Below are 24,164 nucleotides of genomic sequence, written 5' to 3'. Positions count from 1 at the left end.
TGAGTGCTTATGAACTAGGTTTGAGCATTGGAACAAACTCGATCTTGCTGGAATCACTTTATGGAATAAGATAGTAAAAGGTGATCGCAAGACGATAATATCATATAGTCTTAAAACCTAGATATATGGTTTGTTATTGGTTAATTGATTGTACATTGACAATGCGAAAACGCATTGGTAACTCGATGTTATAAAACGCATTGTTGTGTGTAGTTGGTTAATGAATAAGTAAATGCATATAAGTCGAAGTTTATCTGTAACTTTTATCCTTTGAAGGAAAAAGTGATATCTCGGCCGCTCGATGATTTGATTTGACTTATGTGCCGGGCCCGGTCAGAACTGAATTGATGTGTTCGATTAAGTTCTATGTCAAATAAATCGGAGATCGAGAAACCAAATGCTTGAATAACTATTCCATAGTATTGTCAGCATGATATCTAACAGAGGACTATACGATCCCTTATCTGAAGGACAAGATTGATTAGATCAGAGTTTGCCAGCGTCTTTGAGAGCTACGATTGCAAATCGGAGTGTACCTGCGCATATAGTTACTAGACTTATCCAAGTGGGAGACTGTTGGAATAGTGTCTAAGGCTGCAACTATATTAGGCAAGTATTTGACCCGATTGTGCATGGTCCTTTTGGGTTGCCTTCACCATAACAACTTGGTAGGATGATATATTATGAGAGAATAGATATTATTAATATATTATGAGAATAATATAAGGAATAATAATATAGTTATTTGATTAATATAAGTTATAGATTAATTAGTATTAATTTGGTAACTTAAGGAGATTAATTAAATAAGAGGGTATAAACTGTCAATTCTTTGATAGTTAAACTTTAGACTGTAAATCCTTATTGATAAAGGATTGGACGATTTCTAGGGATAGGATAAGCCAAAATCGTCCAAAGGGTTATCAAGGAAAGGATATGGATTAACTTAAAGTCTAAGTTATCCAACTAGGGTTTAAGCTATAACCCTTAAGGAGTCTACAAGTATAAATAGATCCTATGGCTGAGGGAATTCGACATCCTAAAAAGTAAGGATACCCTGGCCGAATTTCACCTCTCTCCTCTCTCTCAAATCATCCTCTTTGCTAGTTGGTGTTTGTAAGCCATTAGAGGAGTGACAATTGTGACTCTAGAGCTCCAAGACAACAAGATCAAACAAGAGAATCAAAGGTATGTTTCTAGATTTGTTTTTTTGTGTTGTTCTTACACCTAATAAGTCATTAGAAGTCTTGGATTCAAAGCATGTTTAATAGAGAAACCTAGATCCAAGCATTAGGGTTTGTATGCGCACTTAGGAATGTTCTTATGTATAAAACCCATCAGTATAAGCCAACAGTCAAGGTTAACGGTCAAATTCAACATCAACTAATTTTCACGTCGTGGCCACAAATTGGTCACATCGTGACAACACTAAGACACAATAATCGTGAAGCTGTCTATCGCCACGTCGTGACAATCAACTTGTCACGTCGTGGGAACCGCTCTGTATAGCTTAATGCTTTAAGCTCTTAATCCTTTAGGCCAAGCTCTCAAACTTTCCAAAAGGATTTCTCCATCCCAAATCATCATAAAAATCATTGCTTTTTGGACATGCATTTCCAATGTATATGTTGAACACAAGCTCGGTCAAAATCAAGGGAAAATAAGATCAAATTTCATGCATGTGACTTACAACTTACTAACTTTCCAAATATGGGACAAAGGATTACAAAGGAGTCTTAAGAACTCATATATGAGATTCCAACATCCAAACCTCCTCAAACATTGAAAAAATTGAGCAAAAATCTAGATCTAGCATGCTTAGACTATAAATCCAGGAACTTAAGGACTTACAAGAATCCTAAGATAGCTCAAGATGATGAGAGAGAGGCTTACTAGCTGAGATAATGCACCAAAACATCATTCCTTCTTCTTCAAGGCTAAAATCGCCAAAAAGGAGCTCACAAGATCAAAAATGGGGCTAGGGTTTCTTGGAGAGCACTAGGGAGTTGATGTAGGTTAAGGGTGTGCAAACGCTAGCCCTCACTTGCCATCAATAGGGCACAAATCCCGAAATTAGGGTTAAATACCAAGGCGACCTTTAGGTCGTGACCACATACTCGTCGCATCGTGACACACAAAATGGATGCGTGTTTTAAACATCGATGCCCACATCGTGATGTATCCTTCATCACGTAGTGACAATCTCAAAATCCATATTTTACATTTTTAATTGTCCAAAACATAAATAAATCATTTACCTGGAATAGAAGTTACAGTCTTCGAGTTCGATGATGAAAATTGGGCGACAAAGGAAGTGTCTATGGTATATGGGAATGAGCTTGAACCTTTGATTATAGATATTGAGACAATATTGGTGAATGAGAGGTGCGACGGTGGAGTGATTATGTTTTTTTAATAGATGGAATGTTTATAGAGAGAAACAAATAGAACGAGGGAAGTCGAACATAGAGAAAAAGAGAAAGAGGGAAGTCGGTCTAATTTTTTAGAGATGGGGAAACAAATATATTGATTTTTTCGTAAAGAGATAAAAATATTATAAATTTTAATAGAGTGAAAAATTGAAATTTTAGTAAACAGAGAAAATAAAATTTGTAGTCATATGTATTTTTATCCTTACTATATTATACTTTTAAACACAGACAAATAATTAAGTTGTATGGTCACAAATTGTTTTTTAAATAGTAACCATAAATTACTTATAGTAAAATGTCTTTTCTACTTTTATTATTAATATTCTTATTTTTAGACACACATAAGTAATTAACGTGACCACTGATGACATTCTGTCACAATGATCAACCGTAACTATTACCTAGTATTTGTTACATGTTTATGTAAAACGGTAACGAAATATGTGAACATAGTTTGCAATGGTAATATTTTTAGTTAATATGTGATTAAAACATTATTTAAATTTGATTAATGACCTTTAGTATTGCAGCTAATCAAAACTGTGACAACATGTTTAAAAAACTTATTACCAAAAGTCACTTTTGTACTAGTGAGTCGTTTTAACTTGTACCAACACCAATAATAGACCGTAAGCATATATTTAATTCATTAATTCATTTAATTTTACTCTTAGATTAATTTAATGTTATGATTATGATTTATTTATTTTGTTTACTATTTGGTTATCTGATTTATTTATTTGATAAAATTTTATGTATCCTAAAATACAGATGTTACCTATGATGCATGGAAACGGCATTTTGGGTGGCGTACCCGTATCAGATACTTGTGGGAAACAGATGCTTGGGGGAAACGGCTAAGAAACGTTTCCTGGACGTATCAGATTATCCAGAAACGTTTCCTTCAAGTTTCCACAAAGTTTCTTTTTTTTTTTTTTTTTTTTTTTTTTTTTTTTTTACATGGGCTTTTTAATAGAGTAATAATGGGTATTGTAATCAACAATTCGACATTATCCTACAACTATCACCAACTGCTGCCTCTTGTTTTATTATAATCGACGTCCAACCAGGTTTAGTGATTTGCCCGTTTATTGCTTTGCATCAATACATTATACTTGTCGACAATCAAGAACATAATAAGAAAAAATTCACCACTCAGGCACTCATCAATTCAGAAATCGATTGATTATTATTATATTTTGGAATTTCTTATATATATATATATATATATATATATATATATATATATATATATATATATATATATATATATATATATATATATATATATATATATATATATATGTTTTTTCATATTTTTATATTGCCGTATCTCTGCCGTATCCGTATCTTGAATTTTAGAATTTTGCCGTTTCCTGTTTCCGTTCCGTATCCGTTTCCCATTGCCGTATCCGTTTCCGTGCAACTTAGGATGTTACAAATACCGAACCCTAGAGTAGCATTTGATATCGGTTCGGGTATGAGATCCATTTTGTATTTTTAATTCGAAGACTATATTATGAACCAAAATTAGTTGCCCAAGAACGACAGCCACTTTTGTTTTTTCTTATTGGATCAAATGTAAACAGTTGCCCAAAATGGCATCCCACTTCTGATTTTACTTATTAGATCAACTGTGTGAACAGTAGCTCAAAAAAGTAGTCTCACTCATGATTTTGCTTATTAGATCAATCGTGAACACTAGCCCAAAAATAGCAGCCCCCTTATGCTTTATGAATACAGAAGTCAATACATATGAACGATAAAATTATAAATATATATATCATGCATCCTTCAACAGGATTTTTTTTTTATTATGATTATAACTAGTCCTTCAATCTGCCATGTTTATGATCGCATGCAAACGTGTTCATTATAGATTGACGTAGTTGTATCATATATGAGAGGGTTGTTCGAAGAATATTCTATTCATTTATTGTGTCAAACAAAAAGAAATAGACCATGTTTATGATCACATGCATACAAATTCAACTATTAATTATAGGATGACCTAGGGTGTTTAAAACAGAATCATGCTACCATGTGTCCTATACGTCATTGTGTCAAGGAGAAAAAAATACACCATGCTTTGATGCTTATGATCACATGCAAACATATATGCTGTTCAATATAGATGAAAAAAGTAAATATACTTGAAAATTGTCTATTATTGGGGGAGATATCGGTTCTAATTTAGAGATGATCCATTAAGTTAACTATGATCACATGCAAACGTTCGTTGGGTTTTCTTAAACACATAAAACATAATTGAGGTTTTTTTTACGGTTTAGAAATTTCATTGGACTTGTAAGTCATGTTTCCTTAATATTCAATACCAAAAATGTCAAAACTAAATACCAAAGCAATTGTATATACGTAATGTATTAGATTATGGTCCGGTTCTAGTTTTTTGGTGTGGATTGGTACTAATCCCTAAGAACCTTTGATAAAAAAAAAAAAACATACTAAATCTAAAACATATCTAATTTATTATATGAGCAACTAGGTGTGAGACCCTTGTATTACATGAGTTTAATTAAAAAAAATTAAATGTGAAATTTTAACAATTTGAAAAATTTGAATTTATAAGAAAAAAAAAAAAAAATGAAATGATAAATGAAAAATAAAAAATCTAAAAATTCTAGAAAATACTATGTGTTCAAATGAAAAAGAAAAGAACATGTGGTAAAAAAACCTTCATTAGATTTTATTTTATTTTATTTTATTTTTTATTTATTTTTAGAAGCAATCCAACAAATCTAACCAACATATCAATTAAAAAATGAAAGGCGTCCGCCAAAAAAAAAAAAAAAAAAAATTTAGATCCAAACAGACCCATCTTGTAGATGCTAAAATATCATTTTTGTTTTTCACTTATAGCATTGTAAATGATAGAACGATGGGGATTGAATAGACTACATCGATCAAAAGTCAAAACCCTCGTTTTATCCCCAATCTTCGCGGCAGTATGCAGATCTTCGTGAAAACCCTCACCAGCAATACCATTACCTTAGAAGTAGAGAGTTCTGATACAATCGACAACGTCAAAGCCAAGATCCAGTATAAGAAAGGGATTCCACATGATCAGTAGAGGCTCATATATATTCGCCGGGAAACAGTTGCAAGTTGGAAGAACGAATCCACCCTTCACCTAGTCCGCCGTCTCCGTGGTGGAATGCAGATTTCCGTCAAGACCTTAACCGGAAAAACTATCACTTTGGAGGTTGAAAGTTCTGCTGGGATTGACAATGTAAAGGCTAAAATACAAGACACTGAATCTACGTTGAATATCACCCTCCGTGCTCGCAGTACGATGAAGATCTTCGTCACAACACTAAACGGCAACACGATCACTTTGGAAGTTAAAGGCTCCGATACGATTGATAACGTGAAGGCTAGGGTTCAGGAGAAAAGCTTTCCACTGGCTAAGCAGTGTTTGGCTTTTAATGGCACGCAGCTCGATGATGATAGAAGTTTGGCGGATTATAATATCCAACAAGAATCTACCTTAGTTCTGACGTTTAGAGGGGATGTGCAGATCTTTGTCAAGTTTTTGACAGGAAAGACGATGATTCTGGATGTTGAGAGGTCGGATACTGTTGATAATGTGAAGGCAAAAATTCAAGCCATGGAAGGGATTGCGGCTGATCTTCAGAGGCTTGTATTTGGTGCGGGGCAGCTTGAAGATTGTCGGACTCTCGCTTATTATAATATTGAAAATGAGTCCATTCTGCACCTTGTCCTGCGTATCAGAGGTTAAATGGAGCAGGTGTTATTCCAAAACTTCTTTCATCCCGTTTTATGCTTGGTGATTTACATACACATTGGTAAAAAGGAAACTTGTTTTGTATATGTAATCGATCGCTCAAAAGTCAAAACCATAATTAACACTGCGTTATTTAATGTTGGTGGTCTTGTATAGTCGAGGTATCATGCATTGTCTTTAATGAACTTCTGGGAGCTGAAATATATCTTTGCTAAGTCAAGATTAATTGGTTGTTGTTTATGTGGTATGTAACGTTTAATTTGTATAACTTTTACCATTTATGATTTGCAAAAGGTCCATTTAAGAATTTCATGATTTGGGGGTTAGGAGAAGGTTTTCCCATGCATGTTGGCACGACAAACCGAGGAACTGGTAATTTCCATCCGATTTCCAATAAAAATACAACAAAGAGGAACCAACAAAATGCCGACCGACATAGAAATCATGAAAAGTCCATAGGAAAAGTGTCGGTAATATATATATATATATATATATATATATATATATATATATATATATATATATATATATATACACACACACTAGAAAACAAGGGTAATCCGTAGGTATAAAGCAATACCTACGGAAAAAGGCTTGTAGCATAATAGCCCGTGAGAAATTTATATTTACGGAATTGCTACAGACTAACTACTGAATACCTACGGGTTATTCCGTAGTTAAATACCTACAAATAGTTACGGAAAGCACCAGCTACAGTTTACCTACGGATTACCGACGGGACCCACTTTGACTAACATTGACTTCTTTACCTACGGATTTCCTACGGCTCACATTACCTACTGATTTTCCGTAGGTAATCCGTAAGTAATTACTTTTAATTTAAAAAAAAAAAAAACAGCAAAAAATTTTAAAAAATCCATTTTTTTCTGTCCAAAATATATTAAAAAAACTCATTACATTAACCTAATAATAATATTGAAATTCAACCACAAATCAAATAATATTACAATAAACCTCATAAACCTAAAATCCATCAAATACAAATACATATTACTAATGAAATAACAATTTACAATAAACTTGGCATCCTTTAGCTTCAAATATTGATATCACCAATCTAGTAAGTAGAATCCTATTCTACAAAGGGTAATAATGTCAAAACAATATTGGTACCATTCAAGCTCTCAAAACTTCGTTGTCATCTTGATTTAATAGTAGCGTGGACCTCTTCACTCAAATTTGTATATAACTTGATCCTGCAATTGGAAACAACCATAATAAGGCTAAGACATACACATACAAATCAGATGACATATACATAAACACATACATATCAGATTAGACACATACACTCAAATATTACTTTGAGCAACAAAAAGCATATATGATTCAATCTGATCATGTTTAGTTCAACCAAAACCAGGTAATATTCTAGATTACGACTGCATTTTCTCTTTAAAATTGGAAGCATCCTTGAATTCTAAAATAAACGTGCAAAAATGAGCCACTTTTTACATTTCCATTAGCTACTTAAGTTTGTGATGTGCAATTAAATTCCTTCTGCAAATGCAACAAATAGCAACGTATTATCATTGGGGTTTTTTTTGTCTATAGAATCCCACAACATTGATGACATGAGGCATAAACTATCTCCAGCAGAAGAGTGAAACCAATCACCTGTAGGAAATTAAGAAAGTGAATATCATAACCTCAAAATTCATCCTAAACTCCAAATCAGCCACCATTACGCCCAAAATTTCAATTATCAGAAATTGAAAATCCAAAACTCAAGAGAAACCCTTAAAATAATGGCAAAATCAATGCAGTCTGATAAAAATTCGAACAAAAACTAAAGAAAGTATGAAAAAGAATTGTATTTTCACCTGAAAATCGATCTTTGAGAGCTGTAATGGTGATCGACTTGCTTCACCTGCAAATCGATGTTAGACCTGCAAATCGAGCTTAATGCTTCGCCTGCAAATCGATGTTACACCAGCAAATCGATCTTGGTGGGTGGAAATGGTGGTCCATCGAGAGAGAGAGAGAGAGAGAGAGAGAGAGAGAGATGGAATGGAGAAGAAATCGAGCTTCACCTGCAATGAAAATATGTTATAAAAATCTAGGGTTTTACGTGGGAGAAGAAATCGAACAAAGAGGTTTCGATGGAGGATGCAACGGAACGGAGAAGGGGACGACCGCCAGAGAAGTGATGAACACGAGGATTTTTTTGGGAGTGTTCACAGAAGACAGATAAGGAGGAAGAAGGAAAGGGAATCGATCGTTTCTTTTTAGCAAATAAAACCCTAATGTGGAATATGTAATGGCAAGCAACAAAATAAAAAAAAAATGGGCAGGAGATTCGAACTCGGGCATGAAGCATACAAAGTCCAAGATCATACCATTCGATCAGCCATGCCACATCCGTTTAGAAAGGATTGATATAAGTATTAATACAATACCGAATTCCTTTCATTTCCTTTATTATTATTATTATTATTATTATTATTATTGTTATTATTATTGTTTTCATTATTATTATTATTATTATTATTATTATTATTATTATTATTATTTTCATTATTATTATTATTATTATTATTATTGTTTTCATTATTATTATTATTATTATTATTATTATTGTTATTATTATTATTATTATTATTATTGTTTTCATTATTTTATATATATATATATATATATATATATATATATATATATATATATTAAAGTTGTGAAAAATTGTAACACTAAACAACCATACTTTTATCAATTTCAGCCCTTAAGCTTTTGGTTTTTTGTCATTGTATTGTATGTATTAGATGTAGCCCACTTCTTTTATTAAAATACAATTTGCCCCCTGTAACCCCTGTATGTTGTCTCTTTATTTCTTTTTGACTTTTTATTTCCTTCTTTTTCAGGGGTCCTTTAGTCATTTTTTAAACCGGAGATGCAGACATAAGTTCTAACTGTACTTCACCGCCCGTGTAATCCAATCGGATTCGGATCAGTGTTAATGTCTTTTTGTCTCTGTTTTCCACCTCTTATTTTACCTTTCTCCACACCGCGGCTCCAATCGATTCTTCCGGTTTCAAAGGAAGCAATCGTCTCTCTCCGTTACTAACACCCAGTTTGCTTTCTAAGGGCGTTTGTCTTAGTGGTGATCGACGAGCAGGGTCTCTACCGGAACTGTTGGTAAACGGCTTCCTTCTTCGTCTTGCTATATGGTATGTGTGTGTTAGGACTGAATACGAAACGAGAAAGTAAAGAAATATCGTGAGAAGGACAGATTGCTTCGATTTCAAAATCTAGACCCAAGTCACCTACGATTTTTTTTTCAATCAAAAGGTACGCAACCCCTCACTGAGGCAAAGCCCACGAGGTTTTCACACTCAATTTACGTTTCTTATTTCATCATTTATCGTCAGTTTTTTTGCATTTTCCAGTTTTTCTCATGCCCTAACTTTCGCTCTATAGGTCGGTTATGTAAGATGCAATTCTGATTTTTAAATTTTTGATTTTTTTTTTGAATGATAGATTAAATTGGGGAATTTTTTTATCTTATATGACCCTTGATTTACTGTTTCTCACATACTCTGGCGTATGAGAAGCGGAATCCAAGAGCGCACCATCGCATCTTCTTCAATAACATGTAAAGGTATTTTTCTATCCATGTCAATGAAGTGTTCAATTAATAATGGTTGTTTCCAGTGTTGGTTCCGCATGAAAACAAGTGACACAGGTTAAAATTTGAACTGATATTTCGCCAATTTCAATTTAGGTACTTCAGTTGTTGCCTTCAAATGTCTCAATGAACAGACAAAACTTAAAGTGTGCTTTAATTTGCAGTTCAGTTTGAAGTGGTATGTCATCGGTTGTGCACTTTATTGTGCACGTCTCAGATTAAAATTAAGAGATTGTCTGTCCAAAATTCAATTTCACATCCAGGTATCTTCTTTTATGTTCCAGCTTGGTTACTAATTAATCACATCACATTCTCCTTTTAATGATGAAGCAAATCAGTTATTAATGCACATAAACTTGACTGCTGTGAGATGGGTTAGTGGTGTTGAATTGGAGCTTATAGCAATAGCCACTGGTTTGTTTCTACTAATTATCGCATAACAACTGATTATTGTCTATTTTACCCTTTTGATATGATTTTGGTGTTTATTCTTTATTTTCAACAGGTGGAAGAATTGTCCCTAGGTTTCAGGAATTAACAACAGGTGGTTCGGATGCTGTTACACTAAAAACATTAAAAGAATAGTATTACACAATCTGATCTTTTGTGGTGCCAACATCCGATCTTCTGTGATGCTGTCACACTAAAAACATTAAAAGAAAACAGGTGGTTCGGATGCTGTCGCACTAAAAACATTGTATTATGAAAGGAAATACATTATATCACTTTTTTTTTCTTTGATTTCAAATTCATTTTGATTGGCACCAAATTCTAGTCATAACTGAAGAAGCTTGAGTTCATAATGTTTAAGCGTATTTTCAGGTAATGTAACAATTTCCTGTTACGGGAGTGGGGTTTGAGAAAATGATATCCTACTTTTATTTCTTTCTATTACAACATTGTAGATTTAAAAAACCTATATGTCTATTATCTCAATCTCATTCAAATACCAAAAAAAAAAAAACAATTTAATTTAAAAAAAACATGAAAAAAGTAAAATGTTATTTTTGGGTACAAATTTGATTTTAGCAATTGCAGGATGTTGTATCGGGTTTTGATTCGGAGGAGATCGTTTTGTGCTAAAATCAGTCTCGAACAGGAGACCGGTGGGAGTTTGATGACATAAAAGATTGATGGGCTTCTACTTCAGAATTAGAAAATGATCCAAAACGTAATGATGCAAATAAAACAGGTATGTAATATGTATGATTCAATTATTTTCATTTATTTTCCAATTTTTGGATTAAGATAATGTATGAGTATTAGGAAATGTAACTTTGCCTAAAGTTATGTTTGGATAGTTGCTATTTTTATTGGTACATAATTGTTAGTTTTACATTTTTTTTATTGAATGCAAGTAATTGTAATTTTATCTAGATACAATAATTAACAATTGACCTGACATATATTTATAATCTTTAAAACAATCTATTCTTCAACTTAAACATGTGAATGGATTAGGTTTTATCCATATTAAGTAAACAATAAATGGCATCTAAATGGGATTCATACAATAGATTTAAAGAATGAAATATTAAAGCTAAAACTAACAAATCTGTGAATGCGTGTTTGGTGGGTGTCACTGGAACTAAAATAATTTATGAACCTGGGAGTCATCATCGATTTGTATTCAATGAAAACGTAAGTACTGTGTGATTTCTTTATGCCTGACCTCATCAATCCTCATATTACTCTTTTCTTTTTCCATCTTACTAAGTCAATAAGTTCTTTTGGATAAAATGACTTTTTAACTTCAAAATGAACATCCAAACACTCTCATATATATATATATATATATATATATATATATATATATATATATATATATATATATATATATATATATATATTTGTTACAATACGTTTATGAAGATAGTTGTTTTAACTTGTGATGTATAAATTTATTATCTAGAATTATAATAATCATATAATTATTTTATGTAAACGTATGATAGATTTGGATCTTTAAAAACAAATAATTAAAACTAACAAAATAACACACTTTTGAAGTATATAAATATCACCATCAAAGAATCATCTATAAGTTACTTTAAGTATCACATTTGCTAACTATCTCATTTCGAAACTTGACATTGGAATGCATATTTGGAAATGTTGAATCCGATGGCTTTTGTAAAATGCTTCAGATCTACTATGAAGGCTTCTTATGCTATTGGTCCTGCTGAGGATTCAACTGTTAGCAAAATTATACAGGTATAAGTAACAAACTTTTATAGTATGGTTTGGAGTTTTATCTTAATCAACTAAAATCATGTATATAATGGTTTTGTGGCAACGATCTTTAGGCAGTTACCTACAAAGCTTTTTAGTAGAACTCCAGAGGATGCAATCCCTACGTATTTGAAACAGCTTCAGCAATAGAAAAACAACATATCATTCCTTCAGTTTTCTTAATTTTCATAATCTATTATAAAATGTAGACTTGAATAATGCTTTGTATAATTTGTATTTACATAATATGTGGCTTTTTCATGTAGGGTTTAGATGGGGTTGGTGTACAAATGAATTTAAATTGAATACAAAAAAATATTTTATACACCTAAATTTCTTCAGTTAATAACAGACATGCATTCAGAGCACATATGCTATGATCCAAGGTCTTGATATTTAGAGCGTTGCCCTTCTTTGTGAAGCTAATGTGATTGGTAAGAACTACTTGATCCATTACCGAAAGTGTATGTATTATTGATTTGTAGGTATACGATTACTAATACTCAACTGATTTTTAGAAAATTGTATTGAAACATTGTCCATATTTTTATGCTGCTTATGTTTGTTTTATAGGGTCTCCGTATTGGCCATAACCTAGCCTTAGCCATAACAAAAGCGACACCTTTTGACCCCCGCAACGCGGGGGTCACCTTTCTAGTTATATATATATATATATATATATATATATATATATATATATATATATATATATATATATATATATATATATATATATATATATATATATATATTATGGAAATTATTTCTTATGAATAGTGAACTTTCATAATTTTTGTCTATTTTAGTCCCTGGACTTTATGTTGTTTTTTGGCAGCATTAGTCCATGTACTTTGGCAACTTTGGTCCTCATTTTTAGCCATTTTCATACTTTTGGTCCTTGTAATCGATATTTTTACATTTTTAGGAACCTTTTAATATTTGAAGTTTGGCCACAAAACTTTAATGGTTTGACAACTTTGATCTCTTTTCTATTTAGGAACCTTTTAATATTTAAAGTTTGGCCACAAAACTTTAACGGTTTGACAACTTTGATCTTTTTCTATTTAGGAACTTTTAATATTTAAAGTTTGGCCACAAAACTTTAACGGTTCGACAACTTTGATCCATTTTCTAAAAACTTGCTAATTCCTACCACTTTTATTCTTTGGCCATTTTCACACTTCTGGTCCTTGCAGTCAAAACTTTTACATCTTTTCATAAAAACATAAACAAAATGGTCCGGGGCAAATCTCGGGCTTGTCATCCTTGCACTTTCTACGTCTGTCATATTTATTGATTCGGAAACAACATTGAAAGCTTCTGGCCCCTGCGTAGCGGGGGTAACCTTTGTAGTTGTTATTATTATTATTATTATTATTATTATTATTATTATTATTATTATTATTATTATTATTATTATTATTATTCGAATCTTAATTTATTTTTGGATAAATTTTCTTACATATTTAAGACACGAGTCTTATTATTATCCCAGCCAAGGGCTCTACCCCTTGGACCCCGCCAGGGGCGCTGCCCCCGGACCCCCGTTCATTTAGGGGCTTCTCCCCTAAATAACAATGTACTTTGAATCATGAAAAACTTGAACAAGTATGCACTCCTACACCATTCTAACTTGTTCACTATTCAAAAAGATCACTTTTTGTTAACAATTTTAATCATATTACACTTAAATAATATTGATGATATAAAATCACCAACAAATCTCCCCCATTTAAGTGTAATCCTGATTAAACTTAAAACAAAACATAAATAACAACAAACGGATGCATAAATGATGACAATAAGGATGATGATGGTGATGGTGATGGTGGTGATGATGATGGTGATGGTAATGGTGATGGTGATGGTGATGATGATGGTGGTGATGGTTGTGGTGATGATGATGATGATGGTGATGTAATGGTGATGATGATGATGTTGGTGGTGTGATGATGGTGGTGGTGGTGACAGTGATGGTGATGACGGTGAGGATGATGGTGGTGTGATGGTGATGGTGGTGATGATGATGGTGGTGTGATGGTGATGATGATGATGGTGGTGGTGATGATGATGATGATGATGGTGGTATGGTGGTGGTGGTGGTGATGATGATGATGGTGGTGTGATGGTGGTGGTGATGGTGATGATGATGATGGTGGTGATGGTGGTGGTGATGATGATGATGGTGGTGGTGATGATGATGATAGTGATGGTGATAATGATGGTGATGGTGGTGATGGTGATGATGGTGATGACGATGATGGTAATGATGGTGATGATGATGATGATGATGATGTAGGTATACGTGTTTGTGAGATGTATGTGAACGTATTCATAAGCATTATAGTGTTAAACCAGTAAACAAGTAATGGATCCCATATGTGCACACAAATTTATGAATGATATTAATACCTATAAGTTGGTGAAAATATAGATAATCATGTATAATATAGGTATGAAAAAAAAATTTGCGATAATAAATGACATTTTGTGCCCGAAAAATCGAAAATAAGAAAAATCCGTAGCTAATTACCTACGGATTAGCTACAGAATATGCTTTCTGTTAGAATTCCGTAGTTAATCCGTAGCTAATTAGCTACGGATTTTTCATATTTTCGATTTTTCGGGCACTAAACGTCGTTTTTTTCGCTCTATTTTTTTCACAACTATATTATACATGATTATCTATATTTTCACTAATTTATAACTATTAATATCATTTATAAAGCCGTGTGCACATACAAGATCCATTACTCGTTTAATACGTACACATACATCTCACAAACACGTATACATACACATATAGATGTACATATATACCACAACTCATTCATGTATATAAATATACGACATAATCCATAACAAGTTGGTGAAAAGTATATGCATTACAATGTTAAACTGTGAAACGAGTACTTGATCCCGAAGGAGCACACGACTTTATGAACGATATTAATAGCTACAAGTTGATGAAAATAAAGATAATCATGTATACTAGAGGTGTGAAAAATACGAAGCGAAAAAAATAATGTTTGGTGCCCGAAAAATTGAAAATAACAAAAAATCCGTAGCTACTTAGCTACGAATTAGCTACGGAATTCTAACGGAAAGCATACTCCGTAGCTAATTCGTAGGTAATTAGTATCCGTAGGTATTCCGCAGCCATTCCGTAGCTAATTAGTTACGGAATAGCTACAGATAGGCATCTGCAGCTATTCCGTAGCTATTCTGTAGCTAATTAGCTACAGACCCGCATCCGTAGCTATTCCTTTAATAAACTAGGGCATCCCATTCTGTAGCTGATCCGTAGCGATTCCGTAGCTAATTAGCTACGAAAATTATCTGTAGCTATTTTCCGTAGGAAAACACCATGTTTTCTAGTAATATATATATATATATATATATATATATATATATATATATATATATCTTAACTATATTATTAAACATATTGCCCATGTCTTGAAAATTAAGAGGTATACATTTTATAGCACAAAGTACAATCTATTAAGCTTACAATGTATACGTATACACGCAATATCATTATACCAAACCCTAATACCCTTTTGACACTATCAACATCATTTCATCCAAATCCGTCTGCCTCCTCACTTTCTTCAATCTCCGATACGCTTCCATTACCACCACCCTCCTATAGTCGTCGCTATCGCCACCGTGCCGACGTTGTCCCCTCCATTGCCACCAGACATCGCACACCATAAACAGATCTGGAGATGGTCATTGTTCATCCGAACACAGAGGGGAGGAGGACTTCGCTTATGTGTTCATTGTTCATCCTATTCACATCGACATGCTGCTTTCCAACCTCTCTGCATCTTCGATCTTGAAAAACCCTAAAGATCTACGTCAATCATCTCGAGAAACCACTGCTGACGATGATTCCGCCGCCTACCACCACCTTCGTAACCCCCCTCAGCCACCACATGTACCCTCTAGACACAAGGATCATCCTATTCACATCGACAACACCAAATATGCCCCTTTCCCGCCTTCGATTTTCACCCTAACACGCTCTCAAGTCTCAGATATCAAAGATCCCGAACACAGAGGGGAGGAGGACTTCGCTGCTGACGACGAATCACCTCTCAGCATCTTCGATCTTGAAAAAACCTAAAGATCGGCATCAATCATCTCGAGAAGCTGCTGCTGATGAACAGATCCGCCACATACCACAACCTTTGTAACCTCCCTCAGCCACCACAGGTACCCTCTAGACACAATGATCATCGTTTCTTCCAAAAAGTTCTTCCAAATCTATAATATAGTAAAGATATTCAGGGAGGACAAGATTTTTTTCAAAGCTTCCTGTTGCTATTATTCAGTCTTGGTATCAGCGACAAGGTTATGTTAAGTCTATGGCTGATTTAATTCAGAAGGAATTGCAAACCTTTTGGTCTCCTGATGAGGTAAAAAAGTCTATGGCTCCTAATTTAATTCAACAACAATATTCAGTCACTGAAGTATATATATACTTTGTTATACATGTAGTATCATCATAAGAAGTATATATATACTCTGTTTCTTGATCTAATCTTTAATATTTCTTTTTCTTTAGGCATCATCACTAGAAGGTCAAGAGGCAAGTGTTGTCACCGAGTATGTTATCAAGGTAATAGCTCAAGAATAAGACAAATAAAAATTGCAACTTTTGTCCCATTGACATGTGTTCTGTTTAAAAATGTATCAAATATAAGTGAATATGTGAGAAAAACACAACTAATGTTCCGATATTTATGTTCAGATATGCAGATTTTAGGTCTTGAAGTGTGTGCAGACACTGTAGTAGGAGATGAAATGTTTAGGGGTATTTCAGGGGGACAAAAAAAGCGAGTCACAACAGGCGAAATGATGGTGGGCCCATCAAGAGTGTTGCTAATGGACGAGATATCAACGGGTTTAGACAGTTCAACCACTTTCCAAATAGTGAATTCAATTAAGCAATCAATTCACATACTTGAAGGAACTTCTGTCATCTCACTCCTTCAACCTGCACCTGAGACCTATGACCTATTTGATGATGTCATACTTTTAGCAGATGGACAAGTTGTGTATCAAGGTCCTAGAGAAAATGTGCTTGAATTCTTTGAGTACATGGGTTTCAAATGTCCTGAGAGAAAAGTAGTTGCTGATTTTTTACAAGAAGTAATGTTTAGCTCTTAGGTTGCGTTTGTTACATGTAATTTCATTTGGAGTTATTGAACTTTTGGCTAATGCTGGTTTCATGCTACAGGTAACATCAAAGAAAGATCAAGAGCAATACTGGATAAGAAAAAATGAAGCTTACAGTTTTGTTACAGTGCAAGAATTCTCAGAAGCATTTCGGTTGTTTCATGTGGGAAGAAAACTAGGTGATGAACTTGGTGCTGCATTTGACAAAACAAAAAGCCACCCTGCAGCTTTAACTACAAAAAAATATGGTGTTAGCAAAAAAGAATTGCTAAAAGCTTGCATATCTAGAGAATACTTGCTTATGAAAAGAAACTCCTTTGTGTATATATTCAAAATGACACAGGTAAGTAATTAAAAAAAAAAAAAACAAGCATGATAAGCTTGCATATCTAAGGGTATATTTTATGATGGGGATATTACTTTTTCATGTCTTTTATCTGTTACTTTTTCAGCTTACTTTTTTTGCTACAACAACAATGACACTATTCCTACGAACTGAGATGCCAAAGAAAACAATAGTAGATGGAATAGTATTCATGGGTTCTATGTTTTTCACAATACTCACGATTACATTTAATGGATTCTCTGAGCTTGGTTTAAGCATTATAAAACTTCCTGTGTTCTACAAGCAAAGAGACCTTCTCTTCTATCCTGCATGGGTATATTCACTACCCACATGGTTCCTCAAGATCCCAGTAACAATTCTTGAAGTTGCCACATGGGTAATCTTGACCTATTATGTCATAGGGTTTGATCCAGATGCCGGAAGGTAATTACAATTTTGGTCCCTGAGTTTAGCACATTTTTAGGTTTTCGTCCCGAAACGAATTAGATTGCAATTTTGGTCCGGTTTTTAGTTTTTTAAATGACCATTCTTAATTTTATAATTAAACTATTTCCTAAAATGGTCGTTTAAATGAACCAATGTCCCATTTGTTGAAGGTCTTGTACTGCATTTGACGTACATTGGACTGAGATTAAGACAGTTGTCAATGGGACAAAATTATGCAACTTTTTGTTATACCCAAAAAAGGTGGACATGAAATACTTACATGGTATAAAAACTATTGTATTTTATTTGTATATTTTCGATTCTATTACACATGATGTGGTTTTGAGATTAATGCAGATCTTGAATATTCTTGCTCGGATTTTAGATTCTAGCAAACTAATGAAATTAAAGGTTAGCATTTTGTTACTTAATAAAAAAAAAATCTAAAATGTACTTTTTTCACTCATAAATAAAAGTATGTTGCTATTTCTACAAACAATTTTATGATGCACCTGTTAATGGATCTAAGAAAGGATCAAATGAAGCAAGATTGTCAACCAGGTTTGTTATGTTTTTGTTTTGCATGTTAGGGTTTTATTTTTATTTTTATATAATTGTTTTTTTGTATTCAATATGACAGCTGACAAACTATCCAGGTGGAGGATCTTTCAGATTCCACGTTCCTTTCGCGATTGGTTGAAATCTTGAAGAGTTGTTCGTTTGTTTTGCAAACAAAAGCAGCTCCAGTTCTTGAATTCTTGACAACATTCGAGAGTTGTAGGGACAAAATCGTCTTATTTGATATTGAATCCGCTTTGAATCCCATTTTCCAACACAAGTTCTTTAATGGTATGGAATATTGGATGCATACACATAAATGAGTAACAAACTATTTGTTTTTTTTAATTACAAAATTATCTTTTTTTTTTTTTTTTTTTTTAAAGTTCCATGAAGAGGTAAGAAACTAGAATGATTAATTAGTTCATAAAATACCATTAAAAGTGATAAAAATAAAGATATTTTGTGAACAAACAATTCCAGTTTCTTACATTCACATTTTTAGTGTTTTGTGCAAAAAAATTGTTTGTTGCTCATTTATGATTTATAATCCTTAGTTTGATGTGTCAAATCCAAGTAAAATGATTATTTTGCCCTTCTTGCAAAGACCACGTAAAAGGTACTTGAAGCTGTTCTCTTCTACTGAAGTTTAAGTTAAAGATTCCCTAATCAACCCATATCAATTTGCACACATCTATTCTTCTTCAATATATTTTCTTACTTTACTTTTTATTTGTAAATTTTACTAACATTTACAGTAATTTCAGCTTCTAATATATATTTTATTTTTAGTATGATATTATTTTAAAGGAAATATTATTAATTTTGATATAATTTTTGACAGTTAGTATTTATGGTATGATTTAAAGTATTTTTGGTATGACTTTTGACAGTTAGTATTTATGGTATGATTTAAAATATTTTTGGTATGAATTTTGACATTAAGTATTTAAGGTATGATTTAAAATTTTTTTGGTATGACTTTTGACAATTATTAGTATCCGAAAATATATCATATGATACATTATTCTGTCTATAAATCTAATATATTATGCTCTTATTTTTTACTTTCACAACACAATTCAGCAACAAGGAATCAAGATTAGAAGAGTACTTCATTGCATTGGAATACATTTCGTTACACGAATTCAGGTTTTCTTTATTTCTTCTATCTGTTTGATGAATCTTTTTTTGTTTTTTGTCTTCTTTACTTCTTCTACTTTACTAGATCGAATTTGGTGTAACCATGTGAAGAGTGTTTTTTAAAAATCGCATTCAGGATGAGGTTTAGTTTTGTTGTTTGCATCATGCTTGTTTGTTTGATTATGAGTTCAATATATTGTTGTTAATGAATGGTATAAAGTACTTTGATACATATCTATCATTCACAGTTAAATGTAATTTACCAGGAAGCTTCAAAGAAACATTGAGTTTTCCTTTGTATCACATTTGTCCCTATGTTGTTTGATTATCAGTTCAATATATTGTTGTTAATCAATTATTTTCTTCTGTTTCATGTTAACATGTCATTTTTATGATCCGGTTATCAAAATTCATCAATAAATGTGGTCTAAATACATATTAATAACAAATGCCAGTAAATCCGCAGAAGTTAATTTGTGGGCTCTTGAGGCTTAGGCTCAATAAGAAGTGTTCCTTAAGCAAAAAAATTAACATACATATAAACAGTTATAAATAATTTTTATTCTTTTATTTTTTATAATACCAAATCTCTTGTATTTATTTAAGTAACAATTACAATTGAATCCAATCTTCTTTTTATAAGCTACTGCAGCTTCAAAAAACCGTGCCTACAAAAAATATAATTTGCACATTATATCTATTTTTTAACTACTATTAAAAAATTATTTTTTATAAAAAATTTACCATATGATCAAGCTCTCTCTCCATATCAGTGTTGAGAAGAGTCTGATAACCCTCACAACCACCCCAAAACACATAATTTTCACCCCCTAGATAATTTGTAACCTGTGTAAATAGTAAAAGTTCATATCAAGGGCAAAATCGTCTTTTTTTTCTGTTCAATAAACTAAGTGGTAAGTAGTAAGTAGTAAGTAAAAACATCTATTGCTTTCTTGACTTGAGCTGCAGCATATGCATAGACTCCAATTTCAGGGCTGTGGTTATGTATTATTATTATTAGTAAGTATTAAATTTAAATATTATTATTATTAATTAAATATATTGAAAAAAAATGAAGATTGAAAAAGGTGTAATATGAACCTGGTGGCACCACCATGCATGTAGCGGGGATTCATGAACAACTGAGCTGTACCCCATAAAGGACGAATTTTTGTCCCCTAAGAGAGTATTATCAAAAACATTTTTTTTATGGAGTAATGTTTTGATAAAAGAAATTAATTACTTGATTTGCAGAAATTTGTATTTTTACCCATTCTTTTTTGTTTAACCATGAGAAATTACCTGAAGTTCTTTTGCAAGAGCTACAATTTCATTAAGATTTGCATTAGTTTCCTACAAAGATAATAACAAGTCAATGAATTGTTTTGTTCCATTTATAAAAATATCTTAAAATAGAAATCTTCCCTTTTTAATGACATAAAAGGAGTTGTCTTTTTCTTAAAATTTAACAGCTTTTAAGAAGATGAACAGTCGCAGGCAAAAAGTTTTTATTTATATGTTTGATTCGTCAATGTCCTCACAATGTATTCTTTAAATTATTATATGTTATTTCCTTATTATAACTTGTATATACATGTAATTTTACCTTAGTGTAGCTTGCTTTAGATGGCTAAAAAACTTATTTGACTTGTGTGCTATATATTTATTTAGATTTTAGAGCGATAGAGCAAAAAACATGATATCGGTCTCGACTCTGAACAAATTAGGTCTTATTAAAATTAAGTGTACTATGAATTGGGCTTTATTTTAATTTGTTATTAAACTTTTTAAATCTTACAATTCAGATCAAATAAATCATATTAATATTTGTTATTAATATATGTTTTAGGTTTTCTATACTATTTAATAAATAAATCACCTAATAAAAACTCTTATTGCTTGGATATTTCAAATTTACGATACATATGTTATTATACTTTGGGCATCTCAAATCGACATAGTTTTTAATATAAATAATGATGTAAATCAATTCTACATTATTCACGTGTGACTTTCATTTTGTAGAATCATGAATGGTCAAATTTACGTGGATGCATTTTCAATGCTACTAAACTACCATTTGTGGTATGTTTTGACACCCGTTCGTATTGATTTCATTTGGAGGGACTCAAGAGTAAACAAACTCTTCATGATTCTTATTGATCAACATGTATGTTTAAAAAACTATTTATATCTTATTTTCATTTTCATAATTTATCATAAGTATTTTATTTATAAAAATATTACCTTTTCTATTAGAGAGAGAAATTGTTAGCAGTTGTTCCACAATAAATGATGCGCTTTATTTATGGAGGGAATCTATTGGGTGGTGTGTTTTCTTTAAACCATTTCCAAGTCGAACCAACCTATGCTGAGTATCCGAGGTATCAAGAATACAATTTATTACGTGGCGATTTGATGATTAAGATAAGCAATAACACACGGTTTAATCGTTTGGCCGATGCTATCATATCATGGTTTCCGGTTTTCCCATTGGTTCCCTCAATAAAAAGTTTAGTAGAGGATCGGACAAAGAGAAAAATGATGATTGGTAAATTTAATAACTTATATATATTTTTAGCATTCTAAAGTTTTTAAAATTATAACAAGTTAATTATCCTTTTAATTATCGTTATTTTTAGATATTGTTGGAAAAATCATCAAAGGGAAGCGAAACTATTCCCGTTACTTTGGTGTACTGACGTTAACTTCTTTCACCTTATATCTCCAAGATGGACCGAAAGTGTTTATTATTATTATTATTATTATTATTATTATTATTATTATTATTATTATTATTATTATTATTATTATTACACTAAAACAAAATTAGATGACTTTGGAAATATTTGATTTTAAATAAGGGGAGTATAATAAAGATGAAACTATATATAACCGACCGAACACGCCATCAGATTGTGATAACTGTCTATGCGATAAGGAGAAAGTATATAATATTTGTTTCTCGGGTGAAATTGGTTCATTTGGATTCAGGTAAGTTTTTTCTAGAAAATTATAATGCTTGTAGTGATATTAAAATAACTAAATCAATACATTTTAATAGTTTTTATCTTATTTTCAGTGAACATTTTGATATCAACCAAACTAAGCAACGTAGAGTTCCAACCGAGGATGCCGCAAGCATTTAACATCATAAATATGCCTAGAAGAATTTTTAATTATGTGTCAGACATTTAGTGGGGTTTTTTTTTTAAAGTTTTGACAACTTTTATGAGTGCGTTGTTTTTATAGTTGATCTACATTAATGTTAGACATATTGTGGTGAATTTTTTCATGTGTGGTTTATTTTTTTGTGTTGACTTATGAATTGATAAATAATAATTTTTGGATATCTATGGATATTTTCATGTGTGGTTTATTTTGCTATTGTGTTTTTGGATTACAAGTTTTTAGTATAGTTGGTTATTTATTAAGGGTTGTGTTACTTTCTGAAAACATACATACATGACTACTAAATCACATGGTCTACATTACAAAATGTTACATTCTTGATGATATAATATGTGCTTATTCTTAACATTTCCATTATAGTGTTCAATGAGAACCGTAGATAAGGGAAATGAAAACTGTGATGATTCCCAAAATCCGATAGATATAGAAAAAGGTATGTGGTTTATATAAGTATATATTTGCATTTATAATATATGACTATTTATCCAAATAATATATTTGTAGAAAATCGAAAAAGATACAATAGAAACTATTATGCACGAAAAAAGGAGAAAAACAAAATGAGAAGGATAGCTAACGGTGAAGGATGTAGTCAACCTACAACACTCACAAGTTGCACTACAATGGAGACAAACGAAACAAATATCAACGAAGATTCCTCTATAAGTGTTACAAGTGCTGCTCAGAGGACGAGTACTTATAATAAATAATATTATCAACGAAGAAAGGAACGAATTATGATGACAAAAAGAAGAGTATACGCCTTTCAGGAGGATCCATATGATTTTGTTTACAAAAATATCCGTACGGAACATCGTATATTAAAGGCTCAAAAACCTTGTGTTTATTGTGGAGCAAAGCGATTACAATATGAATTCCCTACCTTTTGTTGCATGAGTGGGGAGACAAAACTGGCATACTCCCCTATTCCCATAGAATTACACCAACTCTTCACAAGCCAAGAGCAGCTAGAAAAAAACTTCAGGTACAATATAAGGGCGTATAACTCAAACTTTTCTTTCGCATCACTAGGTGTAAAGGTGGATGAAGAATTGGCAAGTATGACTTCTGGAGTTTACACTTTTTGTGCGCACGGAACACTCTATCATAATATCGATCAGTTAATATCAAGGGATGGAAAATCAAGGTGTTTACAATTGTATTTTTATGATGGTGAAGCTGAAATATCATAAAGATCCTCCTGGAAGAATGTTGATAGAAGAATTATTCAAAAACTAA

At 32.1% G+C, this 24,164-nt stretch overlaps 2 protein-coding genes and 1 long non-coding RNA gene across 3 annotated transcripts; 2 read left to right on the top strand and 1 right to left on the bottom strand.

The window, feature by feature from the left end:
* The first annotated feature begins 5,330 nt into the window (after positions 1-5,330).
* Positions 5,331-6,353, top strand: LOC145048937 (polyubiquitin 11-like). Its single transcript, XM_078997587.1, has one exon. The coding sequence runs from the start codon at positions 5,608-5,610 to the stop codon at positions 6,190-6,192; it is 585 nt and encodes a 194-aa protein (XP_078853713.1). The 5' UTR covers positions 5,331-5,607; the 3' UTR covers positions 6,193-6,353.
* Positions 6,354-16,446: 10,093 nt separating this feature from the next.
* On the top strand, positions 16,447-18,052 carry LOC145045777 (pleiotropic drug resistance protein 1-like). Its single transcript, XM_078994098.1, has 5 exons — positions 16,447-16,551; positions 16,647-16,700; positions 16,841-17,233; positions 17,322-17,603; positions 17,713-18,052. The coding sequence occupies exons 1-5, from the start codon at positions 16,447-16,449 to the stop codon at positions 18,031-18,033; spliced, it is 1,155 nt and encodes a 384-aa protein (XP_078850224.1). The 3' UTR covers positions 18,034-18,052.
* A 2,618-nt stretch (positions 18,053-20,670) lies between these two features.
* On the bottom strand, positions 20,671-21,092 carry LOC145048012 (uncharacterized). The gene is made up of 3 exons (XR_013682634.1): positions 21,036-21,092; positions 20,835-20,911; positions 20,671-20,728 (listed from the first exon to the last, which is right to left on the bottom strand). It is a non-coding gene; the product is annotated as an uncharacterized LOC145048012 (long non-coding RNA).
* Between the last annotated feature and the right edge of the window lie 3,072 nt (positions 21,093-24,164).

The sequence above is a fragment of the Lactuca saligna genome, chromosome 5 (assembly GCF_052625555.1).
Source record: "Lactuca saligna cultivar CGN05327 chromosome 5, ASM5262555v1, whole genome shotgun sequence".
Taxonomy (NCBI): Eukaryota; Viridiplantae; Streptophyta; class Magnoliopsida; order Asterales; family Asteraceae; genus Lactuca; species Lactuca saligna.
Note: the sequence above shows the minus strand (reverse complement) of the source record. Positions and strands in the feature narration are given on the sequence as shown.

Bases quoted from the DNA above. Each gene is read 5' to 3' on its own strand.
- LOC145048937 (XM_078997587.1), top strand. From the start codon at position 5,608: ATGCAGATTTCCGTCAAGACCTTAACCGGAAAAACTATCACTTTGGAG.
- LOC145045777 (XM_078994098.1), top strand. From the start codon at position 16,447: ATGGCTGATTTAATTCAGAAGGAATTGCAAACCTTTTGGTCTCCTGAT. The intron at 17,234-17,321 runs GTAATGTTTAGC...TTCATGCTACAG, and splicing joins TTGCTGATTTTTTACAAGAA to GTAACATCAAAGAAAGATCA. The intron at 17,604-17,712 runs GTAAGTAATTAA...TTACTTTTTCAG, and splicing joins ATATATTCAAAATGACACAG to CTTACTTTTTTTGCTACAAC.